We start from the raw sequence: 26,852 nt of genomic DNA on the forward strand, positions 1-26,852 counted from the left end.
CATGCCCTGCTACATTACTTATTCAAACTGATGATGCACCAGGGATACATGTTATGTTGACCAAAGGACAGAACACAATACATTATATCAGTAAATCAAGCACTTCTTTTAAAAGAGTCAGACGCCTGACGTCTCATTCAGCATCCACTGTCTGTCATTAGTGAACCGTGAATGGGTCTGATGAAGGCAGCGGACGGACTCTGTCTGAGTCATCTGAGACATTTAAAGACTTAATCCAGTCGTGTGATTTATTGTGTGTAATACATCATGTACCTGGATGTCTACCCTTCATCAATGTTACAGAATAGAGTATTCAGTTACCATTAGAAGTGGACCATGAAGAGTGGCCATGGAGAGTGAGTAGAGAGTGGAAGAGTTGGTCCAATTCTTCCATTGACCTACTTTTCTTGTCCACTCTCCTGCTCTAATTGTTTTATGTGCACTGTCCCCCAATCCTGGACAGTTGCCACAAGGGTTGTTAGTTGAAGGTGGACTGGTACTGATATCACAATAGTCAACGACTTTATCCCAAAGTATATTTGTATTTCCATGGTACCATAGAACTTGTATGCATGGTTTCATTGTTGCATATCAATATTCAGCTCCTTCAACAATATTTTGTCCTATCTTATGAATAGTATGTAGTCTTTGTGTAAAGGGAGATGCGGTTAAAACAAAATATTCAAATAACATTTATATGTGGATTATGTCTAAAGTTAAAGTACTGGCAAACCTCTTGTAAGTTGTTTTATGTTGACATGGGAGAACCCTTTTGAACACTAGGATCGACCAATGTTGGTATTGTACCCAAGAATAATCCTTGCTGAAATCTGTATCTCTTAAACTTCAAGTGCACCACTGAGGTCAGGAATTTCTCTTCTTTTTGTCTCTTGTGAGTTGTAGCTCTTATGTCAGCAGTTGATACACAAAACAACTGTATCTGGCTAATAAAACTTTCACTTTCACATTTGTCATGATTCATAAATAGCTGCTGTCAGCAGGGGCAGCCTCTGATGGTCACTATTGTAGTCATATTTCCATTTAGGAAGTAATGGAGTGCTGTTGCACAGACACTTAAGTACAAGACTAAATGTAATACTGTAATCATAGGTATTTGTATTCGAGACATGTCATCTTGGGTATGGGGATTGGGTGGGAAAGGTTTTTGCACACAGCTTTGTCATTGTCGCAAAAGGTGTCACTTTGCTACTGAGGAGGACTTCTGGGTAAAGGATTGAGGATGTGCCGTGTAATGAGGGGAATCCCAAGGGTGTGGAACAGATAGCCGGGTTGTGTGTGGAATACAAATATAGATGCTCAAGGGGTTATGTGCTGGTCATGAACTACTGTATAAGTGGAGGTGTGGAGATTAAGTTCTAATTACCTTGGCTTTAATCTTGAACACTCCAAGAATGCTTCGAAAGTGGTTGGTAAGATAAACTGCTGGAGGTTGTGAGCCTGATTTAAACGCAACTCTACCTGGGACAACAGGCCTGTGTAGGTAAAGTTAAAATCATGTTTTCAAATTCATTAAGTGTATTGAGTCACATGTACTTGTTTGAAACAGCACATACTCGTTGTTAATGTCAACTCACAAACACTTTATTTCCTATATAATGTCTTTCATTTCATGTATGATCTTTACATAGATGTGTCACTTGGCAGTGCTGTGCAGAAAATCAGTTGTTGGCCAGACTTCACAACAAGCAACTTGGTCATGTTACAAGCAGTCATCCTTGACCTCATGTCACATTGGCATCAATCACATGGAACCTGACATTCACAGTACTAACTTTTCCTCCAGGAATAGATGTGAGAGACTTGTGTTCACAATATGCTCACAAGGTACAAAAAGGTGTTGCTGTTTCATCAATCATTACTATTTAATGACAACATATATAATTTTGGTTATCAATTTCAATAAAAGATTATTGTCAGCATGCAACATCACAAGCACAAAAGTCATTTTTGTTACAAGAACAAATGTTGGAAACTTGACATGGTTAATATTCATTTAGTACAAATTGCATTTGGTATCTGTGATCTTTCAGTTCAAAACTTGTACTTCAACAAGAATTGTATAATCACATAACTAAACATCTTGTGAGGAAGACAGGTTGGTAAGGCATCCAATCTTGGTGGTATTTGAGATTGTAGATTTCAATTTCTTGGTCAGTATTCATAAGGCATTCTCGACTATTCAAAAACATTTATCTACAACCCATATCTATATTTGACAACGTGTTGAAATATTTACTCTTCCTGCAGAACATGTTGTGCATGCACTTCTATAGCAATCTCCATGTACTAGTACTTGAGTAGCTTGGTTCTGGTTAATGCAAATATGTCACTATAGATAACCAAAAATTAGCTTTGTGATGAACAGGCATGCATATCACCAGACCACACCAATGACATCATACCATATCCTAAAAGCCCTACAAAACAATAATCATTAGAAAATGTAGAAGTTGGTATGCCAATACTGGATGATTGGTACAATGTTAGTGAATATTTGATTTTTCACCAGCTTCAGTTCACAGGTCTTAAACTAAACTCTCTATAACATCTAATCTTTGAAAATTTGAAAACCATGAAAATGAATTGGTATGGCCATGTCAAGATCATAAATCTCACAATGTTGTCCAGGGTACTGAAAGGTGAGCAGTTGTTGTCAGCTGAGTCACATGGATGACTGTGACTGATTCTATGGTTCACTACTGTACTAACAGTACATGTACACTACTGTTGGCCCCGAGAAATCTACGGCACAAATCTGCCCAGACTCATTCTGCACACAACACAACAGCTGCCTCCTATGCTGGCTGACAGACCCAGACGGCCTTAATGTGATTTTCTTTGTGTCTGATGTTACATCAATGCAAAAGTAAAGGAGAGCATCCAAATTCTGCCCTTGATGTTCATGACTCACATGTATATCTTAGACATTTGGCTCAACATTAAATCTACGCAAGTAGCTGTGTTACTATGTTTCTCCAAGGAGGTGTACTTAACCTCCTTGGTTTCTCCCACTCCTATTGAGGGAATGTAGTTCAGAATAACTTTAACATGAGGCTATCCTATGAGATGGAAGGCAGCTACTGTGCTGGATGATGTAACAAAGACCTACTGATTTTCTCATGTTTCTCAACAACAATAGTCCCTGAAAACATATGACAATTGCACCATTCAATAAGATTGTTTATTCGTTTTTAGTGACTTCTCAAAAATATTCATGTAAATAATGATTATCATTAACTCAAGACTGTGTGATACACCAATCTGGTGCAGCCTTTGTGTGCAGAGCTTATCCGAAGAGGGCCAACTTTTCCCTCAGCCACTCGTCTGTCAACTCATCCACATTACGCACTTCGAAGACCTGGAGAAACATATAGGAAAACAACATTATGACAAAAAGCATTGTAAAAGGTTTCTGCAAAGAAGATATACTGTATCAGCAAAAGATATATTTAAAGAAGAAGTTCTAATATTGGAAATGATCCAAAAGTGCAGTTTGACAGACAAAGCAGTCAGTAAGTATCAAAAACATTTCAGGTAATCTTAGCCTTTTATTAGGTATTGACCTCCTTTGCAGAGAGCCCGTCTACAGAATAGAGGTCTCACTAAAATGGCAGAGGTTTCCATCTTCTGTCTATCATAACTAGTGCAAATATGAAGATTTCAAATATGCCAACATATGTGCAGTTAGCATCAATTTGGTATCTCCCCTCCAGCCCTGGCTCTGTGCCTAGGCAGATTGGGCACATTGTGAACCTTGGCTCCCCTCCAACAGATAACTCATGTGTTTCTCTCAGTATCAACATCTTTGTGATACAGGCTCCTTGTGAGAACAATTAGCCTATCAAACTGTCTACAACATCTCTTCCATCAAGCTTACATGTTTCAAAACACTCGGATTGCTTATGCACAGTGGTATATTAGCTAGAGCCATGAGATTGTTTGGTGAATGTGTGCAGTAATCTCAGCCATCTTTCTGGAGCCTTGAAGCCATTCCCTGCTGACCTACATCGTCCATAATGCCAAGTTGGTTCACTAATGAGCCCGCCGCAGGAACAAGGCTGATGTGACCCACATGAACATGCGGCGTGTCAGCAATGGTCCATGTAGTGGGAAGGAACTCAATAACCTCTATCCATCAACAACTTAGGAAACATTCAAAAGGATAAGGATCCAGCTGCTTTTTTAAGGTTAAAAGGTGAAAAGGGCCATTGAAGATGTGGAGACCAACAGAGTAGACAGCTTCTGAAGAGAGACGAACATACAACTTATCCAAGTCCCATGACTGTTTCTGCCAAAATTAATTGGTTAGCCATAACACTTCAATGTCATGTACCCATCTCCCAGCTATCTAAGTAACCCTCTAACAAACACAACTTTCGTGCCAAATGGCTACAGCAGCAGGGAGAAGGTTAACTCCATTATCAGAGAGGAGTACAATCAGTATATACAATTACAATCTTACCATCAGTGGATCTATAATTAGTGGATGTTTAGATCCAGTTCTATGAGTTTGCCAGCTCAATATTTGCTTGGGGGATCTGAGACAGCTATGCAGCTGCACAGGGAGGATATTACAGTTGCAATCACCAATGTTATCTAACATTAGCTGCAGCTTGGAGATTTCTTCCAGACAAAATCATTAATGAGGATTCTGGCTTGGGAAAATCAATGAATTTCCTGGGGGATTGGAAGAGCTTCAGTACTAGTGATTCATGTGGTATCTATATAATGAAATTGTCGACGAAAGATAGCATTTTCCTCATTTGATTGTGTTTCTCTCCTCATATCATGATCACCAGGAACACAAAGTTCCCCATACAACTACCTGCTTCAACTGTATGTACAATGCATGGCCGTACAGGTGACGTGAATGTTTTTCAAATAAACAGTGCCACCTGTGTATGTCTTTTCAATGGAATCTGCTGACAGATTGTTCCCTGTTTCTACCTTGAGTCATTTCAATTTGATGTTATATTTTTCTAACTAAACATTGGTGCATTTGTTGTCCCATGGCCCAAAGGTCTTTTCTCTGGCTATGTTATAAGTATCTTATGGCGATATTTTCATCGATATTTTCATGAGAAGGATGGCTAATCAACCATGTTTTACCAAACTGGCTTGAGAAGCATGTCTGTTGCCAGTAGCATTTTGATACTTGACAATATTCTATGCTGCATTTTGAATAAGTTGCAACTGTTAACATGTCACAAGAAAAGAGTCAGTCAATTTCACATCCCCATTCTCGAGATCATTACTAAGGGAATCCAAAATCAATTCGACAGGTAATTCTGTTTGATTGACTCTCCAAGGTAGGACTTACAAGAGGGTTGCCTGGAGAGGTTATCAACATGTCGTTGACCTTCATCACTAGGAAATGCTGATAATGACTTTACAATCTCAGTAAGCCAACCTAGGATGGATTTCAAGGACAGGGGACATGAGGACATCTACATTCAGTTAGTCAATTTTACATCCCCTTTCTCAAGATTATTACCTTCGCCAAGGTTATATTTTCGGTAGCGTTTGTACGTGGATGTGCGGATGTTTGGATGTGGATGTACAGTATAACTCGAGAGGGCCTGGATGGATTGTATTGATATCTAGTATGTGGGCAAGACTTGGAAATTATTAGATTTTGGGCCCTACATAATAAAGGAATCAAAAATCAATTCAACTGGTAATTTTGTTTGACTATCCAAGGTATGACCTACAAATAGAGGGTTGCTTAGAACACATAGTACACATTGTACACACTACCCCCTACGTGATATCTGTTTTCCAACAGAGAAAATCAGTGAGTGAACTCCTTTGGGAAGGTTACAGAAATGGTGCACCTGATGCATCAGTTAATTGTACCTGAGCTATATTTGCAGGCACTTGGTGATTTACTTCATACACACAGTACACAGTGAGACTTCATTCATGCCGTTTCATGATCAATACACTGCCTCAAAGTCTCAAACCCCAAAGCTGCTCACTTGCTGGAATCTCAGGATCATGCCCTTAGTATAGCTACAGCATCAACTGCAAAAGATCAAAGCTCCAGGAGGGATTCGTAAGGGTTTTTGTACATCTACATGTAAGTCAACAAGCCTGATCCTTAGAGGCATGGGCTTTCTCTCGCATGCACAGGTCCATGGTTAGTGACCCTGCTCCTGGACCAAAAGGTCAAGGGATTGAATCCTAGCTGTAATCGGTCGGCTGACTTCTGTGCTGCAGCAAAGGGTTTCAGTCCTTAGGATGGGATAACAAGTCACAGAATGTTGAGTAGAGCTAAGGGAATTGTATACTGAACCTATATCAATATGTACTGTGCATAGCATCTCTCATTCGTGTCACGACCACAGCAAGATATGCTTTTCAGTTAACCAAACAGGATGGAAATTCTGTCAACATTATTTACTATTATCTGCAAGCATCGTTGTTCCGCCATATGGTATGCAAGTACATGTATCACGGTAATGCACCTGATAGCTACAACACGATGAGTGTGCATATCAGCTATCAACAGACCACAGATGCTGATCGGCTTCCTGCCCTTGGGGTGACATCTGCTCATGGATGTCATATGATGACTTGTGCATGACAACCAGAAAACAGACATACAGGCATGAGTCAAACTGTCTATATAAGAAACAACCACTTGAAAGCAGTTTTGCACCAAACTGTACTGGTTTCAAACTGCCAAGGTAGAGTCTTTTATCCTGTATCAATTTTTATTATTATTATCATCATCATCATGATCATTATCATCATCATCATCATTCATCCAATGCCTTGAGGTGGAGATGAAGCCTTACTTGTCTGTACTCCCTGTCATTCCTTCTTGTTATTCAACCTTCATAACTCACAGATACTCTGTATAGGCTGGAAGCCTGCCATTACTTGTTGTCTATTTCCCCAAGCTCCATTAGGTGTAGTTCATGGTAAATGTTGGCTAAACCTGAAGTGACAGATATCCCCCCCAGGAGGGTGTTCGGTATGTTTAGCTTCATACACCCGGAGAAGCTCCAGCCTTCAGGGCTAATTCCCTGTGGTGCTGAACAGCTGATCTGCCCTATCTCACAATGGCCTCAAGAACCTCAGCAATACACTATACTGTACTTTAAAAAAGAGTACAGAAATGACCACAATACCGGGAGTATTCTGATAGGAGACATATCCTTTATTCACCTCATAATCATAAATAAGGATTTTCTGTTGAAGCTTCTTCTCAACGTAATCCTGGAGGGATTTCTGATAAAGACTGAACCATCTAAAGGTCTATCGCTCAGAAATAATATTCTGGGATAGCAAGATAAAACACATTGACGAGCAACTGGATAATTTTGTAAATGGCTGTTCACAAAATTAACCGGTTGCTTGTGTGATTATCATTTTGCATATCTTACTACATGTACCTGGATGTCTAACCTTCATCTACGAATTTTCTGGGAGTTGTGAATAACACATGTAAAAGTCTAAAGACAAGATTGACTAAGTCTTAAACCATTTCCCCAATGATAATGTCCTACTTCTGATGGATGTTCACTAAATAAAATATCCCGAGTCAGTTAATTGGAAGTATTTGGTTATCCTGTTCTCTGCATGGCTGTCTGAATGGTCCAGCTAAATGACCCTCCTGGATTGACTCAGGATTTAGCAGGATGGTTATTTCCCAAGAGAAGCTACTGGGCCAAACCTCCGTCTGAATGCCAAGAGCAACAGGAGGATGAAAGGATAAGGTGCAGAGGATAAACCTTTACTGGTGCACTAGCCATTTGATACGATCAGTACTTCTTATTGTGCTTCTTCAAGCAGGGCAAAAGACTCGGACAGAAAATAATCTATGTACTTATATTAAACGCTACAATAACCATTTACAAAGCAATATATATATATATATATACACATTTGGCTTTACAACTAAGTGTTATTAGTGTAAGTAAAGTACACGAAGTAGAAAAATAGCGATCCTAGAAGGAGGAAGACTGCAGGGTTACTGACAACCATGAACAAGGATTACTATTAAGAATCAGAGGTCCTGATATGCAGCTGTATGCAAATATCGTGAAAATCAGCACACCATGGGAATAAACTAATTTGCCGCTTACTGTCTTGACAATTATATAGTATACACATATAGTTACTCAAAAGATTTGAGTACTAGTATTATCAAATTGATGTGCAGTCATGATTCACTTAACATGAATATCAACAGAATAATGAAGATACACCCAAATTCTCCAAGTGATATTGTGACTTGTAAATTGATTGCTACAATCAATGTTTTCCTTGGAGATTGAAGTAAATGAATTTTTTTGGAATGTATGTTTAGGATTTGTGTTGATGGTACACCTGTGTACATTGTACATGGTAGGCACGGCACCGTGGCTCGCTTGCTCACTCACTCACTCACTCACTCACTCACTCACTCACTCACTCACTCACTCACTCACTCACTCACTCACTCACTCACTCACTCACTCACTCACTCACTCACTCACTCACTCACACACCCACCCACCAGCCCAAACCCACACTGTTTTTTTTTATTAAGACTAGAGTATAGAACAATTTAATTGTATGTCATTGCGAAAAGACTCCTCCATACTCGAGTACTCTTCCCAAAGTTTGTCACAGTTGGACGTGATGATGTGCGCCAAAAAACAATCAAAGTTGCAGATGTGTTAAGAGTTTCAGCACCTATAGGGCATTAGCATCAGGATATTACATGCACTAGATTGATGTTGCCATTTTGTTTGAAGGTGGGAGGAAATGTGGAGCTCAGAGCTCCTCAGCAGTCCCTCCAGGAGACCATTACTGAGGCACTCCTGGCTCCTGCTAGCCTGGTATCCAAACCTATCATAGCTCCCGAGGCTCCTATTTGCGGAGAGGGGACTTGCGAGCTACCGGGGTAAAAATGGTTTGGATACCAGGCTAGGCTGCTGCAGTGAGCTCTCCTCCTGGGCTGCTGGAATTGAAGCACCACCTGCGTACCTCCTAGGGAGGGCCACCAATAACATCAGCTAGCTTGTACATAAGTCTTCATTATACCAACGGGGTAATCACAGCCACAAAAGGGGTTACATTTGCTTTTACTGCTGGTTGGCTTTTTTGGCAAGGCTCTATTTTTGCCCTTAGCACAAATTTTTCATTCTTGCATCTGTCAGATGGTATTTCTTTTAATCAGGAATAAATAAAAGTTGTGATAAACATCAAAGTAAAAACTACAAAGAGCTCCCACCTATCATGCAGAAATCCTGTTTTCCACTATACTCTACCTAACTAAAGCCATAGGCACAGGATATATTGCTTTTGATGTTGTCTGATAGACTCTCCTATGCATAAACCTACAAAACATACTTGCTGTGGGCAGCTAGACCACTGTGTGTCACGTGTCTCCACACACATTGTGCAAAAACGCTCTACGTGTTGAGGCGAGCATATCTACACAATAAATTTGTTGCCATTGTTAGTTAAGTTTGTAGCTCGAAAGTGGCTTTCTTGAATTATGTTGATAATTTGATTTTGAGTCTTCCATACATAAAAAATGTAACATTTTTGTGAGGCACTTTATTGTTGCCACAGTGATGCCTTTCATATGACATTCACATAAGCGGAAAAATTGTCCCCTTCAAAAGAGAAGCCAAGTTTGTGAGGGTATCCAAGTGGATATCTCAGCTATACATAACTGTTTGAACTGAAAGGTTTAAACATTTATCAAGGAGATTGTATCTTCAGGCAATACCGGTATGCCTCCGTCTATACTTTACCTGACGTTACTAGGATCACACCTTATCTGTACTCAGTAGACTATGACTGTACCTGTGTAAATTGGACCATCAATAATGCAGTGGACGTATGCAGTAACAGATAGGGATACAGTACTGTAACACCTCACAGGTTTGAAGTTTACATCACTGTAACATTTCTAACGTGCAAGGTAACCTTCCAGGACCAAGCAAATCTTTAACCACTGAGCACAACAAATGTAAAATATGAGAAAATCTTGTTGGGCATTTGGTAGCATACTAGGATAAGGAACACTATACCAGCTTCTTGTTATTGGTGTAATTGTCACTACAAAATAACATCATCATCGTAACATCGATATTGTATGGACGCTGTACAAATACCCAACATATCATAATATAATCATGGAAATATTACAGTAGTGGCAAGATATTGGACACCTTGTTCTACCATGTCCAATTTCTTGCCATATATACAATATTATCTTAGAAAACTGTATCCTCAAGAAGGGTTTCTCTAAGTGAGATATTCTGGACTAATTGATAAGAATGCTAGTCTGGATTCGTCCATACAATATCAGAACACGTTTATGATGAAGATGATGTTATTTTCTAGTGACAATTACACCAATAACAAGATCCTGATAAAGTGTTCCTTTTGCAAGTATGTGTATCAATGTTAACCTTGTTACAAAATTCCCACAAGATTTTCTCAGGTTGTACATTTGTTTGTACAATGGTACAAACTGTGAAGTATTTAGCAGTCAGCAGCAAGGCACAATCAATTACCCAGCTGTATCTCCCAGGAATCTGTGTACTGTCTGAGATGACAGATGGTTGGGCTTCAGCAGAGGGTACCTGGAGACAATGATTGCTGGTTTCCCTTCCCACTAGGAGGAGGAGAAACTTTACTGCTCCTACTACAGGTGTTTTAGATGGAACTGAAGATAAATCACATGCCTCACACGTCCCGCTAGCCACAATAATGGATTGCAGTCGCTGGTAAGGAGAGGGTGAAGGGAGTTCAGGATGTACAGTATACTACTGTCTGTGTGCGTCATAACAAGGAAAAATAATGTCACGGTAGATGCACTTCCAGGAAGAATGCAAATCAAGAACATCTCCATATCCATCAAGGAGCCATTGTGACAGTATCCATGACAACATGGTCATAAATAATGGCAAGTATGTTGTGCATGCTGATGTGTTGGTTAAAGGAGTATTCCACTCTGTAAGCGGGAATCGTCATTCCTCTGGGAATGAATTGTTATCCTTGGATCTAGTTTGTCTTGTAAAATTTACCATAAGTGGAAGCCTGAACGCAAGGCGCTACATTATAGTGATCAAGGCATGAAACCCCCCGAGGACCCATCCAACAATCCCAGAGTTCAATGCGCGGTACGCTAGTGAGAGAGGACTTGCCAACATGGAGGGAGGGCTTGCCAGGATGGACTCCCATAAGAAAACAGGTTGGTACTGGTATAAATGACGATGCTATGAAGTTTAGGAATACCTTTTTGAGTAGACTGAATGTGTGTGCACAATCGCTATCAGAGCTGCCAGGCCAGCGCTTTTCGATTTTATGTTGTTGTTGTTGTTGTTGTCCGTCTGTAGTATTTTCTACACGCATACAAGTAGCCATTTTAGATAGCAAAAAGGTATTTTTAAGGATGCCAAAATCTCTGTATTCTAAGAGCCGCTGGACTTCAAACTTGTTGTGTACATTCCTGAATATATGATAGTCACTCGGCTGTTTTTTTTTAGCGTATCAAATGAACTGTTAGCTAGAAATTCGGGCCAGAAGATGGCTCAGTTATCATCGACGCCATTTTTACCTGGGTATGGGACCTACAAAAGGCTCCTCACTATAGTGCCAAAATCTCTGTCCTCCATAATACCAGCGACTTCAGAATTTGTGTGTACATTCCTGAATATATGATAGTCACTCGGCTATTTTCGTTAGCGTATCAGATTAACCGTTAGCGAGAAATTCGGGCCAGAAGATGGCTCAGCTATCATCGACGCCATTTTGCCTGGGTATTGGACCTACAAAAAGCTCCTCACTATAGTGCCCAGATCTCTGTCCTCCCAAACACCAGCGACTTCAGACTTTGTGTGTACATTCCTGAATATATGATAGTCACTCGGCTATTTTTGGTTAGCTTATCGGAACAACCGGTAGCGAGAAATTCGGGCAAGAAGATGGTTCAGTTCTCAGCGACGCCATTTCGCCTGCCATAATGGTGACCTACATTCAACTCCACTCTAAAGTGTCAAAATATCTGTATTCCAAGATGTGAGCGACTTCAAACTTTTTGCGTACATTCCTGAATATATGATAGTCATTCGACTGCTTTCGTTAGCTTATAGAGTCAACCGATGGCGAGAAATTCGGGCCAGAAGATGGCTCATTTCTAATCGACGCCATTTTGCCTGGATGTTTACATAATGGTGACCTACATTCAACTCCACACTAAAGTGCCAAGATCTCTGGATTCCAAGACCTTAGCGACTTCAAACTTTTTCTGTACATTCCTGGATATATGATAGTCACTCGACTGCTTCCGTTAGCTAGGCACATCAACCGTTAGCGAGAAATTAGGGCCAGAAATGGGCTATGCAAGCAGACGTGCTGATTTGTCATGGACTCCATTTTTTTTGTTATTGACATTTGGTCTGGTCTAAATTCAACTCCTTACTTAACTTCTCAAGTACCAGAATCTCTGTATTAGACTTCAAAATTTTTGTGTACATTCCAGGATATATGATAGTCAAGCTTTATGATTGTTTTAACAATCATATAGCTTGACACAATTTCTCGCAAACTCTATAAGCTTTCAAGCTTATAGTTATAGAGTTTGTGAGAAATTGTGTCTGAGGTTGGCCACACTAACAGACATCGCCATGATTCATTTGATCTGGCTTATTTCAGGTCAACATATGACTTCCATTTGTACTCTGATTACATAAACTATGTATCTATCTATATCTATATGACGCAGAATGTCTGTCTTAATGATTTCATGATTGATACGTATATTTTCAGTAAATACATTACTGTCATTTTGTTTTTTTGATAGAAATGGTAAGGACGCCAAGGAAAGAAAATCCAAGGAAAAGCCCAGGGAAACGCCCAAGACAAAAGGTAGTGTTTTTTTTTAGTATAATTTATATAATGTAGAAAATGATGTAACATCTCTAGCTTGTTCTCATCTATGGACACTTACTTCTTGCAATGACAACATTGAATTTTATCTAGGGCTCGGCTGTCATATTGTGTGTCATTGGTAAGATTACTTCTTATGGTAAAAAAGAGGGAAAAAAAGTGTATGATACAAGCAGAGCCTGACATTCATTGTTTGGATAATTACTGCACTGGTACCGGTGCACCTAACCAGTAACGTAAAGATGTAAGTGTACAGAAATATTTTTGTATGCATAGCATAGAATAGTAAACAATGAATTATAAACCTTTTCTTAGAGTGACTTTGAAATTCTATGGCTAACTAAACTAACTAAAGTAATATAATAATGTTCTTTGTTTTTGGACAAAATGTCAAGCTGTATAATACAAGTAGTGTACAATCGTACATCTTCATGATTTTTCTTTTTAATGTGAAGGAAAATTGCCGGCTTAGCATTATTTTGGCACCTCTGTATCAATGAATTAACTCTACGAATCACAAAGATGTAGTTGACTTCAGAATACATTCTCTCTGCAGGTGATCTAAAGTGGCTTCTGGGCTACAGCAAAAGGCAAAGGGATGATGTGGTGAAGAACATCTACGAGAAGGACTACACTTTCAGAAGAATGCTGTTGGAGGCTGTCGTGCACAGGCGCCGGGAGTCCAATGAGTACTGGGGGGACCAGGTGCTCCCAAAGCCAGACTTACCCCCCTAACATTGCCCACATTCCCAGGCCAGACAAACAGGCAGCTATTGCGCAGTACCAAACAAGTTTTGAAGACCATAAGCCAGCCCCTTTATATGCTCAATCATTCTGTAGTCAATTTAATTTTTTTCCTAATTTTTGTACTGATTTTTTCAGCATACATGCCTTACATGACTAAACTACATGTATATGTAGTTTATGTTTTGAAATGTTTTGAAAATTCTGGTGCTGTCTCTGCTATAGACACATAAAATGTGCAAATACTAGACTATACATATTGATGCTTGAACATGTAACATGAACATGTCAACAGTAGTTTACATAATATAGGTCCTGGTAGATACTTAGTAATATACTGATGTCATATGTCACAGGTTAAGTTTATTAGATTGATGAGGACAAGTTGCCAATTGTATATCCATTGGAGCATTTTATTAATAAATGTCCTGCCTACATATCTCAGAAGTAAATATTCCATTTTACAACCACCACAAGTTTATGTGTGTCCAACAATACTGTCTCAAATGTAAACACAAGCCATTTTTAAAAATTATTCAGAAATATAATTGTATATCCTTGTAATATACATGTATATGTCTTTCTTGCTGTACAACTAGTTCAAAGGAATGTAGAAATAATGATACTTGGACAATAGCTAAGGTTTCCATTCGGCCTGCCATATAAATTTAACTATAAACCATGAATATATAAAAATGAATACATACAGGTACTAGACAGTTTTTATATTTGGTTGAAACACACCTGTTATGCATTGTTAGAAGTTTGGAAACCCCTGTGTACATGTAAGACTGTTATCAAGTTTGTTCTTTGACTTACCAGCTAAACCCTCACCCTAATTCTAATACTTACAGTATTGAGTTAGAAGAATACAAACTGATTTATAGACCAACTGGACAGGTGATGGCGAAACATCTTAGCAGCAAAATGTCCTAATTCTTTAAATACAATTTTGGCCATGATATCTAAACCTACATGCTCTTCTGCTCACCTAGTGACCTACTTATCTGCCTCAAGAAAACCTATGTATGTCCCATCTTCAGATGGATAGGCCTGCCTTATCCTGCTGACCACACAGAATAGAACCACACGGCACACTGTTCTTCCTAGGCGTCGTTTGTGAACCCAGCATGTGAATTGTCAGTATCGTAAGATCCTGAGAGAAACAAAAAATGCATGTAAATTGTAATGTTACATGTTTTTTTCTTGTATCAAGATTAATACAAGTACTCTGCAGAAGGACGAGAATGTTGTCTTTTTTATGATTTATTCATCCAAATAATATTTCCCTTATCCTTACTACACATCTATTTGAATATGTGCACAATATTTTCCTTATCCTTACTACACATCTATGTGAATATGTAGACAATATCTGGCCATTTTTGTTTAGCCTGATAATTTTCAGATCTTGGTATTGCACTGACAGCCCCCCTCCCACACTGTGTAACATTTTCCGACTTTTCACCCTTAGTAATGCAAGTAATTACAAAATTACTGTCCATATCTTCACACAAGATGCATCAAGAAAGCTTATTTAAAACTTCTCGGTACGTAATATATCGGGTTATACAGTGGTACGACTACTATGCAGCCAGCACCCCAGGTAAGAACGTCGCAAAGTCCGCCTCACGTTTTCGTGAGCTTATCATGAGTCCTGACACACAGGTCGATGTAGTAGATATGCAAAATAAAACGGACAGAAACAAAGTAACAACATTTACCTATTGCTCAATGGCACTCTGACATCTTGTATTCCAAGGTTATGTCACCGTATAAGTGCAGTCTGAGTGCAGACCTCATGAGATAGAGGGGATCGAATTCCTCGTGTAGCTCCCCAGGATCTAGCCGCGAACCCTCCGTCTGGTCACCGCGGCCGTCCTATGCCGCTTCTGCTTTTGTGGCGGTCCCAGCTCCAGCGGAGGCTCCGGCAGGGTCTTCTTTCCAATCGCCATTCTCTAATTGTCCTGAATCATGTTCAGGCTTAAAGGCAGATGGCCTGATGTCATTAGGGCCCAACTCATCCGAGTCTGTGGCGGCCATGACAGTTTTGTCGTCTGTTCCGTGTTTGGACTAGTGCGCATGCGTATACAGCAGAGTAGAAAGAGCGGGTCTGTGGGAGATTACATGGATTTGAAAAGGATTACTGCCGAAAAGTCCTAAAAGGTAATTCAGTCAAAACTCGGGCGTATTTGTTTTTAGAAAAGCATAATTTATCAGAAAAAAATACCCGCTTACTGAGTGGAATTCTCCTTTAACTCTGGTTGGAAAGATGGTGCAGATTTAGAAAACCTAATTAGCATGACGACTGACATGTATATCTTAACACATTGCTTCATGCGCAGTAAAATATCACATCTCAATGAAAAGCGTGTGCCTCTCTTTGCATCATGGTAGTTTTATTTCAGTGATATGTTTTATAGTAAAAGAGGTATTAGACTTTAGGTTTAAGTTAACTTCTGTGTCTGTCAGTATTACCATGGTCAATACTGACTGAGGCCTTATATATGTGTCTGTCCAAATCTACAATGAACAGCATTTGGTCTATTCAACTTTGTCACTTGCACTATTACAGTTAAGTAATACCCCTTGGAAGGAACTGGCCAAACTCACAGACGACCAATGATGATGATGATGATGATGATGATGAATTCCCCGATACATGTACAAATAAGTTCATGCTGTACTCTGAGACAAATTAGGGCAGTTACAGCTACTGACCCAGCACAAGTTTGGAACAAGCTGACGAATGTCTTTGTCTTCACTGTTTTCATGTGCCATACTTTTCTGGGCCAAGCTGTCAATGAGTATCATAGCTGAGACCAATCTTCTAATATCATGTCTGATGGCAAAATAGGATGGAACACCCTGCCACCTACAGCAAAATTGTCAGGATAACCTTAAAGGAGTTTAGACATGGAATGTTTGACAATACTGCAACATCTGTTAAGCCGATGTCACATTGATAACGACCTTTGCAAGGAAGAATGTTGCCAAGTTTCAAAATCACTGAGCATATTTTTGTCTGAAAATCTACCTCATTAGATTGGACCCGGCTCAAATCTATCATCTACTTTTTCTGACTCTCTTAGGAAGCGACAGGGTGGGTAACAAAGCGTTGATGAATACAGAGTGGATTTTCTGGTTTAAAAAAAAGAAGAATAATCTCTATATAGGTAAAGGCACCAATGTCCTAGCCATGTGTACACTAGTTTGACTAAGAATTTTTAAGATTCTGCAGGGGATAAAAATATCATTGGATTGCTTTTACTTATTTTCCATCAAGTATCTAAGTTCATATTATAGCTAATGCATTTCATGGACAATACAATGCAAGGCACACTATAGTTAGCCAGCCCACATCCATATGGTATACTTGCACTTCACTAACCCTACAGAAATAGACAGTATAATGACTTGACCATGTACTACTTCATGGCATATGGTATTTGTAATATGGTGACATTACAATCAATGGGGCTTTGAAGAATGGCAAAAATGTGTAGAGCAAAAAGAGATTTTTATTGTTACCAGGCAATCTCCTCAGCCCCTCATCTGGATTAAAGGTCACACAGGTGCAATATTATCCTGGTGTTATGCTACTGTATATTGTGTATGTAAAATTTAAGCTACATGTATTTCTTTTGCTTATTTCTGTTAAATCTGTATCAAAGGGCAAGAATTGTGTTTGCTGTAAGCAAAACTTGCTGTAAGGCACAGAACTGGGCCAAATAACCTTTCTGAAGTGCAACACTCACTGGATCATGAATCAGACCTTTTCATTTGATGCTTATCTGACAAGCCAAAGGCGGTTTATGGAAAACAAACATCTGCCTCTATACTTAACTCTGGGGAACACAATAAAACAGCACCCCCTTTCATATCAATGTTGTACTGCATCTGTGAGGGCTGCAGGTGGGTTACACTATGCTGTACATGTATATTCATCATAATCCATAAACTTGCTATCCAGATACAAATGTATATGTGAAAGGAAACTTTTAATCAGGTACAAAGACTAAGAAAAATGAGTTAGATTCGAGTCAAAGTGAGTAAGATTGGAGTTGCAATGTTTACAACTATCGTACAGCTCCACAGACAAAATGCATGTAAGAGTGCTTCATTGCTTGTGGCCTAGCCACCTTGTCCCTAAGTTAAAATCCATAAGCAGCTCACCTTGGTCATCTGTGCCTCCTGCACCAGTGCTGTCTTGGTCCCTGCATACATCATCTGCAGCTCTGGTTTACACCCTGCACACACAGAAGGTCAGAAAACTGATTTATCAATTCTTTAGTGCCCATTAATCAGGAGGTTCAATATCTGCTTGCTTCTTATGTTCTACAATGACAAACAGTGCTTAGTCCAAATTTGGTAAAATGTCAAGAAATCTAAGAAGAGAAATCTATGGAAGTATCACGAGATAAAGGACCGTAATATGGAAGGAAAGATGCTTTCAACTGGCTTGAAACTTTTCTGAACATTCAGCAAAAAAGTTAACAGCTTGAATTTCCAGCATCTTTTGAAGTATCAACAGGAAAAGCAGCATCAAAGCATCAAAGCAACATTCATGAATCATTATCAGGGACAATTTTGCAAAGAGCTTTTTCAGACTGATAGCTAACTGGCTCCCCCTTTCACCTCATGATAGTATTGCAACACAGTTACTTTGACAAACATAGCATCTCATACTTTCAGAGTATCCTTTACAATTTAATCTTACATATGATTCTTATTCTGAGGTACAGCAATTGATAAGGACCAAGAATCAAATTTACAGTTCTTTTCAAATTAAAATTTTAGAAGTTATATGCCGTCAGACTCACAACAACAGGCGAGTACCACAAATGACATATTTTATCTCTTTAAACCTTACAAATTGCTTCTACTATAAGATGGCAGGATATTACACTTTCTATGGTGGTAACAATTAGCAAGCGACACACAAGCCATTTGTCTTACAACAAGTCTCACATGACATTTGTCATTTTCTTATATCTTAATGGTTATTTCTCAGTGTATGGTAGGAATTGGTGGAGGAAAAACGTAAAATCATTCTCTGCAAACCCACCTGCGGGGCTGATGAAGATAAAAACCAAGGGGTAAGATGTTCTTCCGTCATCATGGTCCAAGCAGTAACTGTACACTAGATACGTTAGCGAGAGTTAGGGAAATGCTGCAGATACGAAGGGAAAGAATCACTGGTGGTACTTGGTGATGGCAAAACATAACAATATACATGTATATACATCAAATTTATGACGTTGAAATTCCTCATTTAAACAAACTTATCAGATTTCCTGCAGATGTACATGCTACATGGCCTTATCTAGAAGGTATGATACATCACTGCATGCTGTAAAAACTAGTTGCAGGACCAACTCAATCAGCTCCATTGACCGAGGTTGTGAGGCGGCCATATTTGCATTCACAACTGTATCATGATGAATGAAAGATGCTGGGAACAACAAAAGGATATCTGGGAAGGTGACCTGGCAGCTCTTCTTGCAGTTCATCTAATGTGCAGTCCTGAAAGACAGAGATATATCATGTACCATTTGATTCAATATCTTCAATGCCGTGAACAAAAATATATTAGTTCTTTTGTATCTTTTAATTTATGTGGATTTATCTCAAGACTAAATCAAGCATCAAATTGCTCAAAAGTTTCAAAAAAGGATCAATGTAACAAGAAGCATTTCAGGTCTGGAGGACAACCAGATACCTGTTAGCAAAGGAAGTCCATCAATGGTTTTAGCCTTTTGTTCATACAAAAAAAAAAGATGGTCTTCAGAAGCTGCACATGCACATCACATCAAGCCAAGTGATCAAGACCAGGTAAAAATATTACATTGGTAGAGGAACTTAAACAAACTGAAAGATCAATTTGAGATCCTTGATCCAATGAAACATGTTCCTGAAATCATTTTAGAATAGCCTGTAATTAATTTTCAACGTTATGCTTTTCTTCAACTTTACTAATGTTGTACATGTACTTTGAAGTGAAAACAAAGACTTCAGACTTTTGTTTCTGGAATAAAAACCAACATGTGACAGTGGTGTTTGTTTCCGAAAAATCCCTTGGGCTAGGATTTACCAAATTAAGGCCTTGCTTTTTCAGCGGATCAAAGGTTTGATCCAATAAAGCTGGCCTTGAGAGACAATATCAGTAAATCCTCTTCCATCATAATGAGATCTTCTAAGTTCTATATCGCTAGCTTGCAAATTTAGAACACAAGCATTGGTACTAGTTACACAATAAGAAATGTCTATATGGTTACTGGATGGCTACTGAGTAGTACTGGGTAGTTTTGACAGAGGAATGTTAACCTATTTGAAGTACTGGAAAATGGCCGCTCGTTTCCTAATGTATTCTAATGGAGAAATACCTTACCGGTAATACATGCACTTAGGGTTTCTAACTGTGTAATGTAATTCTGTAGTTGGCCTGATTGATGTTCCTGATGCAGGGATATGATTGACAGTTCCATCAGACAATCGCAATGCAGATTATTTTCCACAGGACAAACATGGAGCCATTTATGACAACCAAGGTCATTGGAGAAATAGATGCTTTTGACCTTGCAAACTAAACATTGACTTATTTTCAGTGTCAGAACAATCTAACAAGACAGAGACAGAACGAAATTCTCACATAGAGCCAAGACCTGAAACGGAACCGGTAACCACAGAAATGTCGGCAAAATAAAACCAAGCAGGCAAATGTGTCAGAACAATGCTTGAAACTAGCCTCCGTTGCAGACTCTGAAGCGGCTTTTTGGGGGGCTAAATAATACACTTTTTGCAGCCACCCCGTAACTATCAGCCATCCTGTAACCATCAGCCGCCTAGAGTCTGCGTTATTACGGCATGTCAAAGCGAAATTAAAATCACGTTAGGGCGATTAACGCAGAGGTGCGAATTTCCTGCCTATGGTAGACCGCACAATAAGAACAGTATACACGCACCTCCCCCAGTCAGTGTGCTGTCACGCTTGTGGCAAAATAGTTTGCCATTTCTCATTAAAAACCCGTTTTTTAAGACTCAATCGAAGAAAGTCATCGAAGAAAACAAGGAAAAACGTAAACAAAACAAGAATTTCGCCCGTGCATTTCAGCCTCTACGTCGTGATTTGCCGCGGTTCGCCTTAATTTCTGGCCGTATTCGACACAATATATATTTCTTCGAATATTTTTCCGTGAAAATTCTCCGTATGTACCGTAGATAAATCGTTATTTTCGCTAAGAATTCACATACGTCACGACGCTCGCTCGAGTCCCAACCTGCCCCGTCCAACAAGACGTAAACAAAACAAGAATTTTCGCCCGTGCATTTCAGCCTCTACGTCGTGATTTGCCGCGGTTCGCCTTTATTTCTGGCCGTATTCGACACAATATATATTCCCGTGAATATTTTTCCGTGAAAATTCTCCGTATTTACCGTAGATAAATCGTTATTTTCGCTATGAATTCACATAAGTCATGACGCTCGCTCGAGTCGCAACCCGTCCCGGGCCGTCCGCCATGTTTTTAAACTCATTGATATGCAAGGTTCTGAGCGCTGATTGGGCTGCGTCATAAAGACTGTGCTCTGATTGGTTGACAGCAAGATGTGACGTGACCACACGGGCGGGAATTTCCCTTTACACTTCGGGCGTTTCTTGTCAAAATAGATCGCATTTTGTGACGATTGAAGCAGTATTATAGCGACCTTCGTAACAAATTGATTTTGAAAAATTAACAAAGTTTTTTCTGATCACAACATTCAGTTACTAGTACTTTTCCTAGTCAATTAATTTTCGCGGTACGGTCAATCAATTTTCGCGGTACGGTCAATCAATTTTCGCGGTACGGCCCTCCCCAAGTGGACGGCCTCTCAAGATCTCAGTCGCGGTCTGGCGGAAACACTGCTTCTAACAATCGAAGTTTGTCTTTAGGAACAGTAGAAATAGCAAACTATTTTGCCACAAGCGTGACAGCACACTGACTAGGGGAGGTGCGTGTATACTGTTCTTATTGTGCGGTCTACCATAGGCAGGAAATTCGCACCTCTGCGTTAATCGCCCTAACGTGATTTTAATTTCGCTTTGACATGCCGTAATAACGCAGACTCTAGGCGGCTGATGGTTACAGGATGGCTGATAGTTACGGGGTGGCTGCAAAAAGTGTATTATTTAGCCCCCCAAAAAGCCGCTTCAGAGTCTGCAACGGAGGCTAGCTTGAAACCACTTTATTTTTTTCTCTTAACAACCTGACAAAACACTGAGCTGCCATGGGAACTTCTCTTTGAACTTTGTGGTTAGAGGAATATCCAGGGACATAATGGGATAGCTGGGTTGACTTTCAACACAAAGGGTCACACTTTCAGCAACAATAGCCAGAAAACCACATGTTAACATACCAGTAACGCAGGGACAAGTCAGGGATAAACTTGACCTGTTTAGTGCTGGAGCGTGTTAACATGTGGTTAAGGAGTCTGTGCCCAACTGGAGAGGAAAGCTTAGGCAGTTAGCACGCACCTTAGGCCACTACTGGCATCAATCAGGACCTCTCAACCACATATTATCACAAGTGGTTCCCAAGGTCTTGTCCATATACTATGCAATAGCAAGTAAGTAGACTTGATGCCTGAGAGGAGTTTCATTGCACAAAAGTAAAACTTATTCCAGTTCACCAGCCTACCATAGCTGGGCACATACTTTTATAGATTTTTAGATCGATCGGCTTGTAAGCCAATTTTGTGAATTATGCTGCCCTTTCATCTCAGTTGGACTTGAGTATAGGTACCAGATGGTCTGGAAAAGGCTGGAATGGATAGCTAAGACAAGAACTTCCTGGCCTAAAGGCTGACAAGGCAAAACTGCTCATTTAGAAGGGGAACTGCTGTTAAGCACTTTACGTCATGAGGTAACGAAGGCCTTAGTGGCGATTCTGTCTGGCAAGTTTAGGTGAACCTTTTACTGAAGAATGTAGTCACAGGGGTTGAGAAGCATGTTTTAACTGGGGCCTGCTCAAGTCTATGGGCAGTTGTCGGAGCCCAGAATATCCAGATCCCGCACTGGAAACAATTAAGTATTGCAGTGGAAACAACTATGGCATACAGATAGCATCTTAAACATAAAAGACAAGTCAGGGTGAGAGGTTAACATTACTTGGTTGGGAGATTATCAATAAAGAACTTGAAACTTTGCTGTCAATGGGGCGATGCTGGGACTCCTGGAGTACTAGGAGCATGATTTAGTCAGACTTGACATACCTCAAGGTTATTACAATGTACCATCAAATTTGGAGTATTCCAAAATGTCATTAATGAAATCTGCTAATTACAAGAAAGTAGCATTGGGAATATTGTAAAGGTAATGCGGTTGATACCCAGCCTACAAAACAGCTCACCTCATACTCCTCATCCAGGATGATGGTCATTGTTTTGGGGTCAATCTTCACTGTAGAGGGCAACAGTATCAGCAGAGTGAGACGTATCAAAGACTTATTTTAGCACAAAACTATCAACTAGAAAAAGTACAGTTGAACCAGTTTCAAGCGGTGATGGTACATTGTAATCATTTGAGACAAATGATAAAATTGGTGAAATTCAATTTTACAAGAATTATAAATGAAAGTAATTCTCAATGTAATCACATCAATATGTACGATGATAAAATTGTGTTTACTTTTCATATGCCACAGAGATACGCAATGTACAAATGAATGCTGCCCACATGTGAGGCGTATGACCAGGGTCATTCAAGCCCATGGATCACAGGATGAGGGCCATTCTGGGCTCATGTGTGCTTTATTCTATTCACACTATAGATCTACGGTGGCATTAACTTTTCTGACATGTAGATTCTAGAAGGTTACCCAAATTTGTTCTTGTTGTGTAACAGGAAGTCAGAGGCAAAGAAATGGGAGATACCTAGCTGCACCCACAGTAAATGTTCTTAGCCAATCAGTATAAAAAAAATTAGCATATTACTTCATTGCCAGCAACAAGGCGCTGTAACATTTGCTGATATGAAACAAGGTGAAGAGTAAATGACCAATACCCGGTATAGGGAGTAACCCACATGGACAGTGCAGTGCTGTTGGGTCATTTAACTTTTTACTTATAAGAGTTATGTTAGCTCTTGGGAACACTTTTTTTTACACGTTCATTTCTGCACATTGAATCCTACAACAAGCAGTGTTCCAATACACATTAATACTTAACAGGGTGAATAACACTTTCTCTTCACAACGGCTCAATCAGCACAAGACAGTGAGGGCAAACCTCTCCTGGCTGTATCAGATCTCTAGAAACCAATATGTTGCTGTTTGGTGCCCTTGACAGAGTTTATCTTGCCTTGCATAGCAAAAGTGTCATATTGTTCCAGATGGCTTCAGTTTCAGCAAAGGGCAGATCATATGTGCAAGTACAGAACAAAGAAAAGGAAGAAACTTGAACTCACTGCTGATAGCAGCATTGTTCTTTGCCTTCCGGAAGCGGAACTTGCGCAGCATCTCCTTGACCTCTGGATCAATCTCACACACCTTCACATTTTGAGCCTACAGGAGAGAAATCAAGGAAAGAATATCAGTTTTATATAATAGCCTCTACCTGTGCTAGAAAACAGTAATCCCACTATCAACCATCAACTTCAAGTTATATTCAGAAATCATAAACTGTTTTCTACTATGAACTGAAAATGAAGGAAAATGAAGAGGACTTTCTAACAAAATACTGGGTGAGACACCAATGTCTAAGTTAAAAGTGAATGTGACAAGCAAAAATTGTAATACTGTTTTTTTCAAAAGACATTATCATATTCTTCTGAGTTTCACCTGTGTAAAATAATGAGAGCCTTGTTTGAGTCTGTGACATTGAAACAGTGTAATAATTTGATATGGAAATACTCAGAGATGAAAAAAGGTGTTTTTGTTAGGCAAAAACCGCTCTAAGACAAGTGACAAAGAGTATTACTGGGTAGTATTAGTGGTGGGAGTCTTGGAACAGGCAACATAATACATCAGTAACTTTTGGACAATTACCAGATTAACCTTGGCAAGCAAGAAATGCCATGAGCTTTAACAAAAGACCTTAACTGGTCCTGGGGGTGGGGTGGGACAAGACTGAATTATTGTACTGTGGTGTGACCCACCCAGAGACAGAGTCTGTCCTGGACACATAAAAGCCATGCACATATCTGGCATGCACGGGGTGCTCAGGCTAAATGACTGCAAAATGTTAACCAAACACATGCCCATTCCTGTAACCATAAGGGATGTCAGAACACCCTCAAAAGTAATGTTAATCTACTCAATGCAGAACCTGCAAACCCTACACAACCAACAGCAGTATTTCCTAAAAACGTGTCCTACTATTACTGGAAACAAATCACACACACTTTCCTACAGCTACATCTCACCACAAGATACTGGTTCTTAAAATCTCCCATGTTGGTAGCCCAGCAAGACTGAGGCAAATTCTCTGGTATGGTAGGGAGCTATGCCACTCACTGATGGTGAATAGTCCCAGTTCAACACAAGCAAACAGAAGGGAGAAAATAGTGACAGAATGAGACATAAAACAAATACGGGAAAAGTACATTAATGAGAGAATTCCATATTCTGATAGTGGTTACAAATAAGGTTGAACAGAAGAGTCAGAAAATATACTGGTATGCCAAACATGGCATGCCTGACAAACTTCAGAGGATAAGGGTACACTAAATGATGATTGCAAAGAATTAAAGCAGAACATATCATAGAGGAAATGTTTTATTCATTTCACTTTTTCTTTGCCATCAGTCCAGGACAGTCCTCCTAGGCTGGAATACTTATCTGGTATGACTTTTAATGTCTGGTATGACTTTTAATGTATATGTTAGTCTCTGTATATGGACTCTTTAATGGAGAAATGTGCTTGTATTTCGTTTCAGAGTCTGACATTAAAGCAAATATGCCTTGTTTGAAATTGTTCAAAGGGAAAGCTACTATCAAGGAATGGGATATAGCTAATGTGAAATTCAGTTTTGAAGACAGTGCTAAGACTGACAGTAATGATTATCTATAAGATTCATCCAACATCTATTAATCAATTCATAAGAAAATCATCCTGTATTGTTACAGGGCGCTGTTGTGGTAAACTGAGTTCAGTTAAGTATTCTACTCTGGTAACCTATGAAATAATTCATTACGTCAGCTGCAGTCTGACATGATATTATATACACAAGGATGTTCTGCTGATAGAAACTGTCAGTGCCGAAGTTACAGCCAAACATCCACTACATCCATCTCTTGTTCTCCTGGATCAAAGGTCAGAAACAACAAGGCCAGTTGTCAAAAACCAAAAAAACATTTTGAAAATAAAATGTCCCTGTGCACCAGGTTTTCAGGGATCTTGAGGATTTCTACGTTTTAAACAAGAGCTCAACTTTGGAGTCAAATAAACAATACATTTTGATCCCCAATCTTTTGTGTTCCTGTCTCTGTTTCATATTGTTCAGTATCATGTGCCACATGCATGATTTGCATCATTTCCTTGCAGGCAAATTATGTCGTCTGAACACATCATTTACCAGTACTACAGGAACATGTTATGTCTCATGTCAATTATTTCTCCTTGTCCTAAAGATACACACCAAGCTTCTAAAAGTTTACTTAGCCTTGATTTTATTTTATAATTATTGTTTTTCCTGCAGACAGAGCAGTCCCACCTTTTAACCGTTAGATAATTTGCAAAAGTTTTCATTGATAACAGTTAAGCCATAAAGTTAGGTTCAGTGAACTGGGTTCATACCGAAATGTTATTAAGAGGTATGGAAATGCAATAATGATCGTAACAATGTTTTTCTGTCGCCCAACTGTCTGGACCGTGACCCCGACGTCCTGGTGGACACCATCGACCCTCCCAAAATTTTCCAACTTTTCTCTTGGGTGACGATTTCGTCAGCGTTCAAGACAGGGCAGATCATTCCTGGTCGCTTTTTAAGCAGCGAAACTTGATAAGAGTCAGAGAATGTCATAGATCTTTACAATACCGTGCTTATAGTTGTTGTTGTTGTTGTCCTTGTTTAACACAACAAATGCTTAGTTTACGCACCATTTGTGTCCTTCTTTCAGTAGCCCCCTCCCACTTCACTTCTTCAGAAACCGGAAGTAGATGAGGAAATGTGTTGGAGAATCCCACTTGGAATATTCCATGTATAAATA

General features: G+C 39.5%; 2 protein-coding genes and 2 long non-coding RNA genes across 5 annotated transcripts in view; 2 read left to right on the forward strand and 2 right to left on the reverse strand.

Moving 5' to 3' along the window:
• LOC136433269 (sushi, von Willebrand factor type A, EGF and pentraxin domain-containing protein 1-like) overlaps positions 1–7,390 on the forward strand; it is a 110,529-nt gene extending 103,139 nt beyond the window's left edge. The window contains exon 28 of the mRNA XM_066425296.1: positions 7,326–7,390. Within this exon, the coding sequence (XP_066281393.1) occupies positions 7,326–7,375 (50 nt within the window). The 3' untranslated portion in view covers positions 7,376–7,390. The remainder of the gene's footprint in view (positions 1–7,325) is intronic.
• Positions 1,578–26,844, reverse strand: LOC136433275 (glia maturation factor gamma-like). 2 transcript variants are annotated; one of them, XM_066425307.1, is made up of 8 exons: positions 26,743–26,808; positions 25,067–25,156; positions 24,110–24,206; positions 23,055–23,104; positions 19,142–19,191; positions 18,734–18,816; positions 17,842–17,915; positions 1,578–3,379 (listed from the first exon to the last, which is right to left on the reverse strand). In XM_066425307.1, exons 2-8 carry the CDS (start codon positions 25,094–25,096, stop codon positions 3,308–3,310), a joined length of 456 nt encoding a protein of 151 aa, XP_066281404.1. In that variant the 5' UTR covers positions 25,097–25,156; positions 26,743–26,808; the 3' UTR covers positions 1,578–3,307. The 2 variants fall into 2 exon arrangements, with proteins under 2 accessions (XP_066281404.1, XP_066281405.1); XM_066425308.1 differs by lacking the exon at positions 25,067–25,156 and having other exon boundaries at positions 26,743–26,844.
• Positions 11,094–14,907, forward strand: LOC136433276 (uncharacterized). The gene is made up of 3 exons (XR_010755609.1): positions 11,094–11,224; positions 12,836–12,900; positions 13,478–14,907. It is a non-coding gene; the product is annotated as an uncharacterized lncRNA (long non-coding RNA).
• LOC136433277 (uncharacterized) lies at positions 14,058–17,828 on the reverse strand. Its single transcript, XR_010755610.1, has 2 exons — positions 15,390–17,828; positions 14,058–14,821 (listed from the first exon to the last, which is right to left on the reverse strand). It is a non-coding gene; the product is annotated as an uncharacterized lncRNA (long non-coding RNA).
• Positions 26,845–26,852: the final 8 nt, after the last annotated feature.

Source organism: Branchiostoma lanceolatum, chromosome 4 (assembly GCF_035083965.1).
Source record: "Branchiostoma lanceolatum isolate klBraLanc5 chromosome 4, klBraLanc5.hap2, whole genome shotgun sequence".
NCBI classification, from domain to species: Eukaryota; Metazoa; Chordata; class Leptocardii; order Amphioxiformes; family Branchiostomatidae; genus Branchiostoma; species Branchiostoma lanceolatum.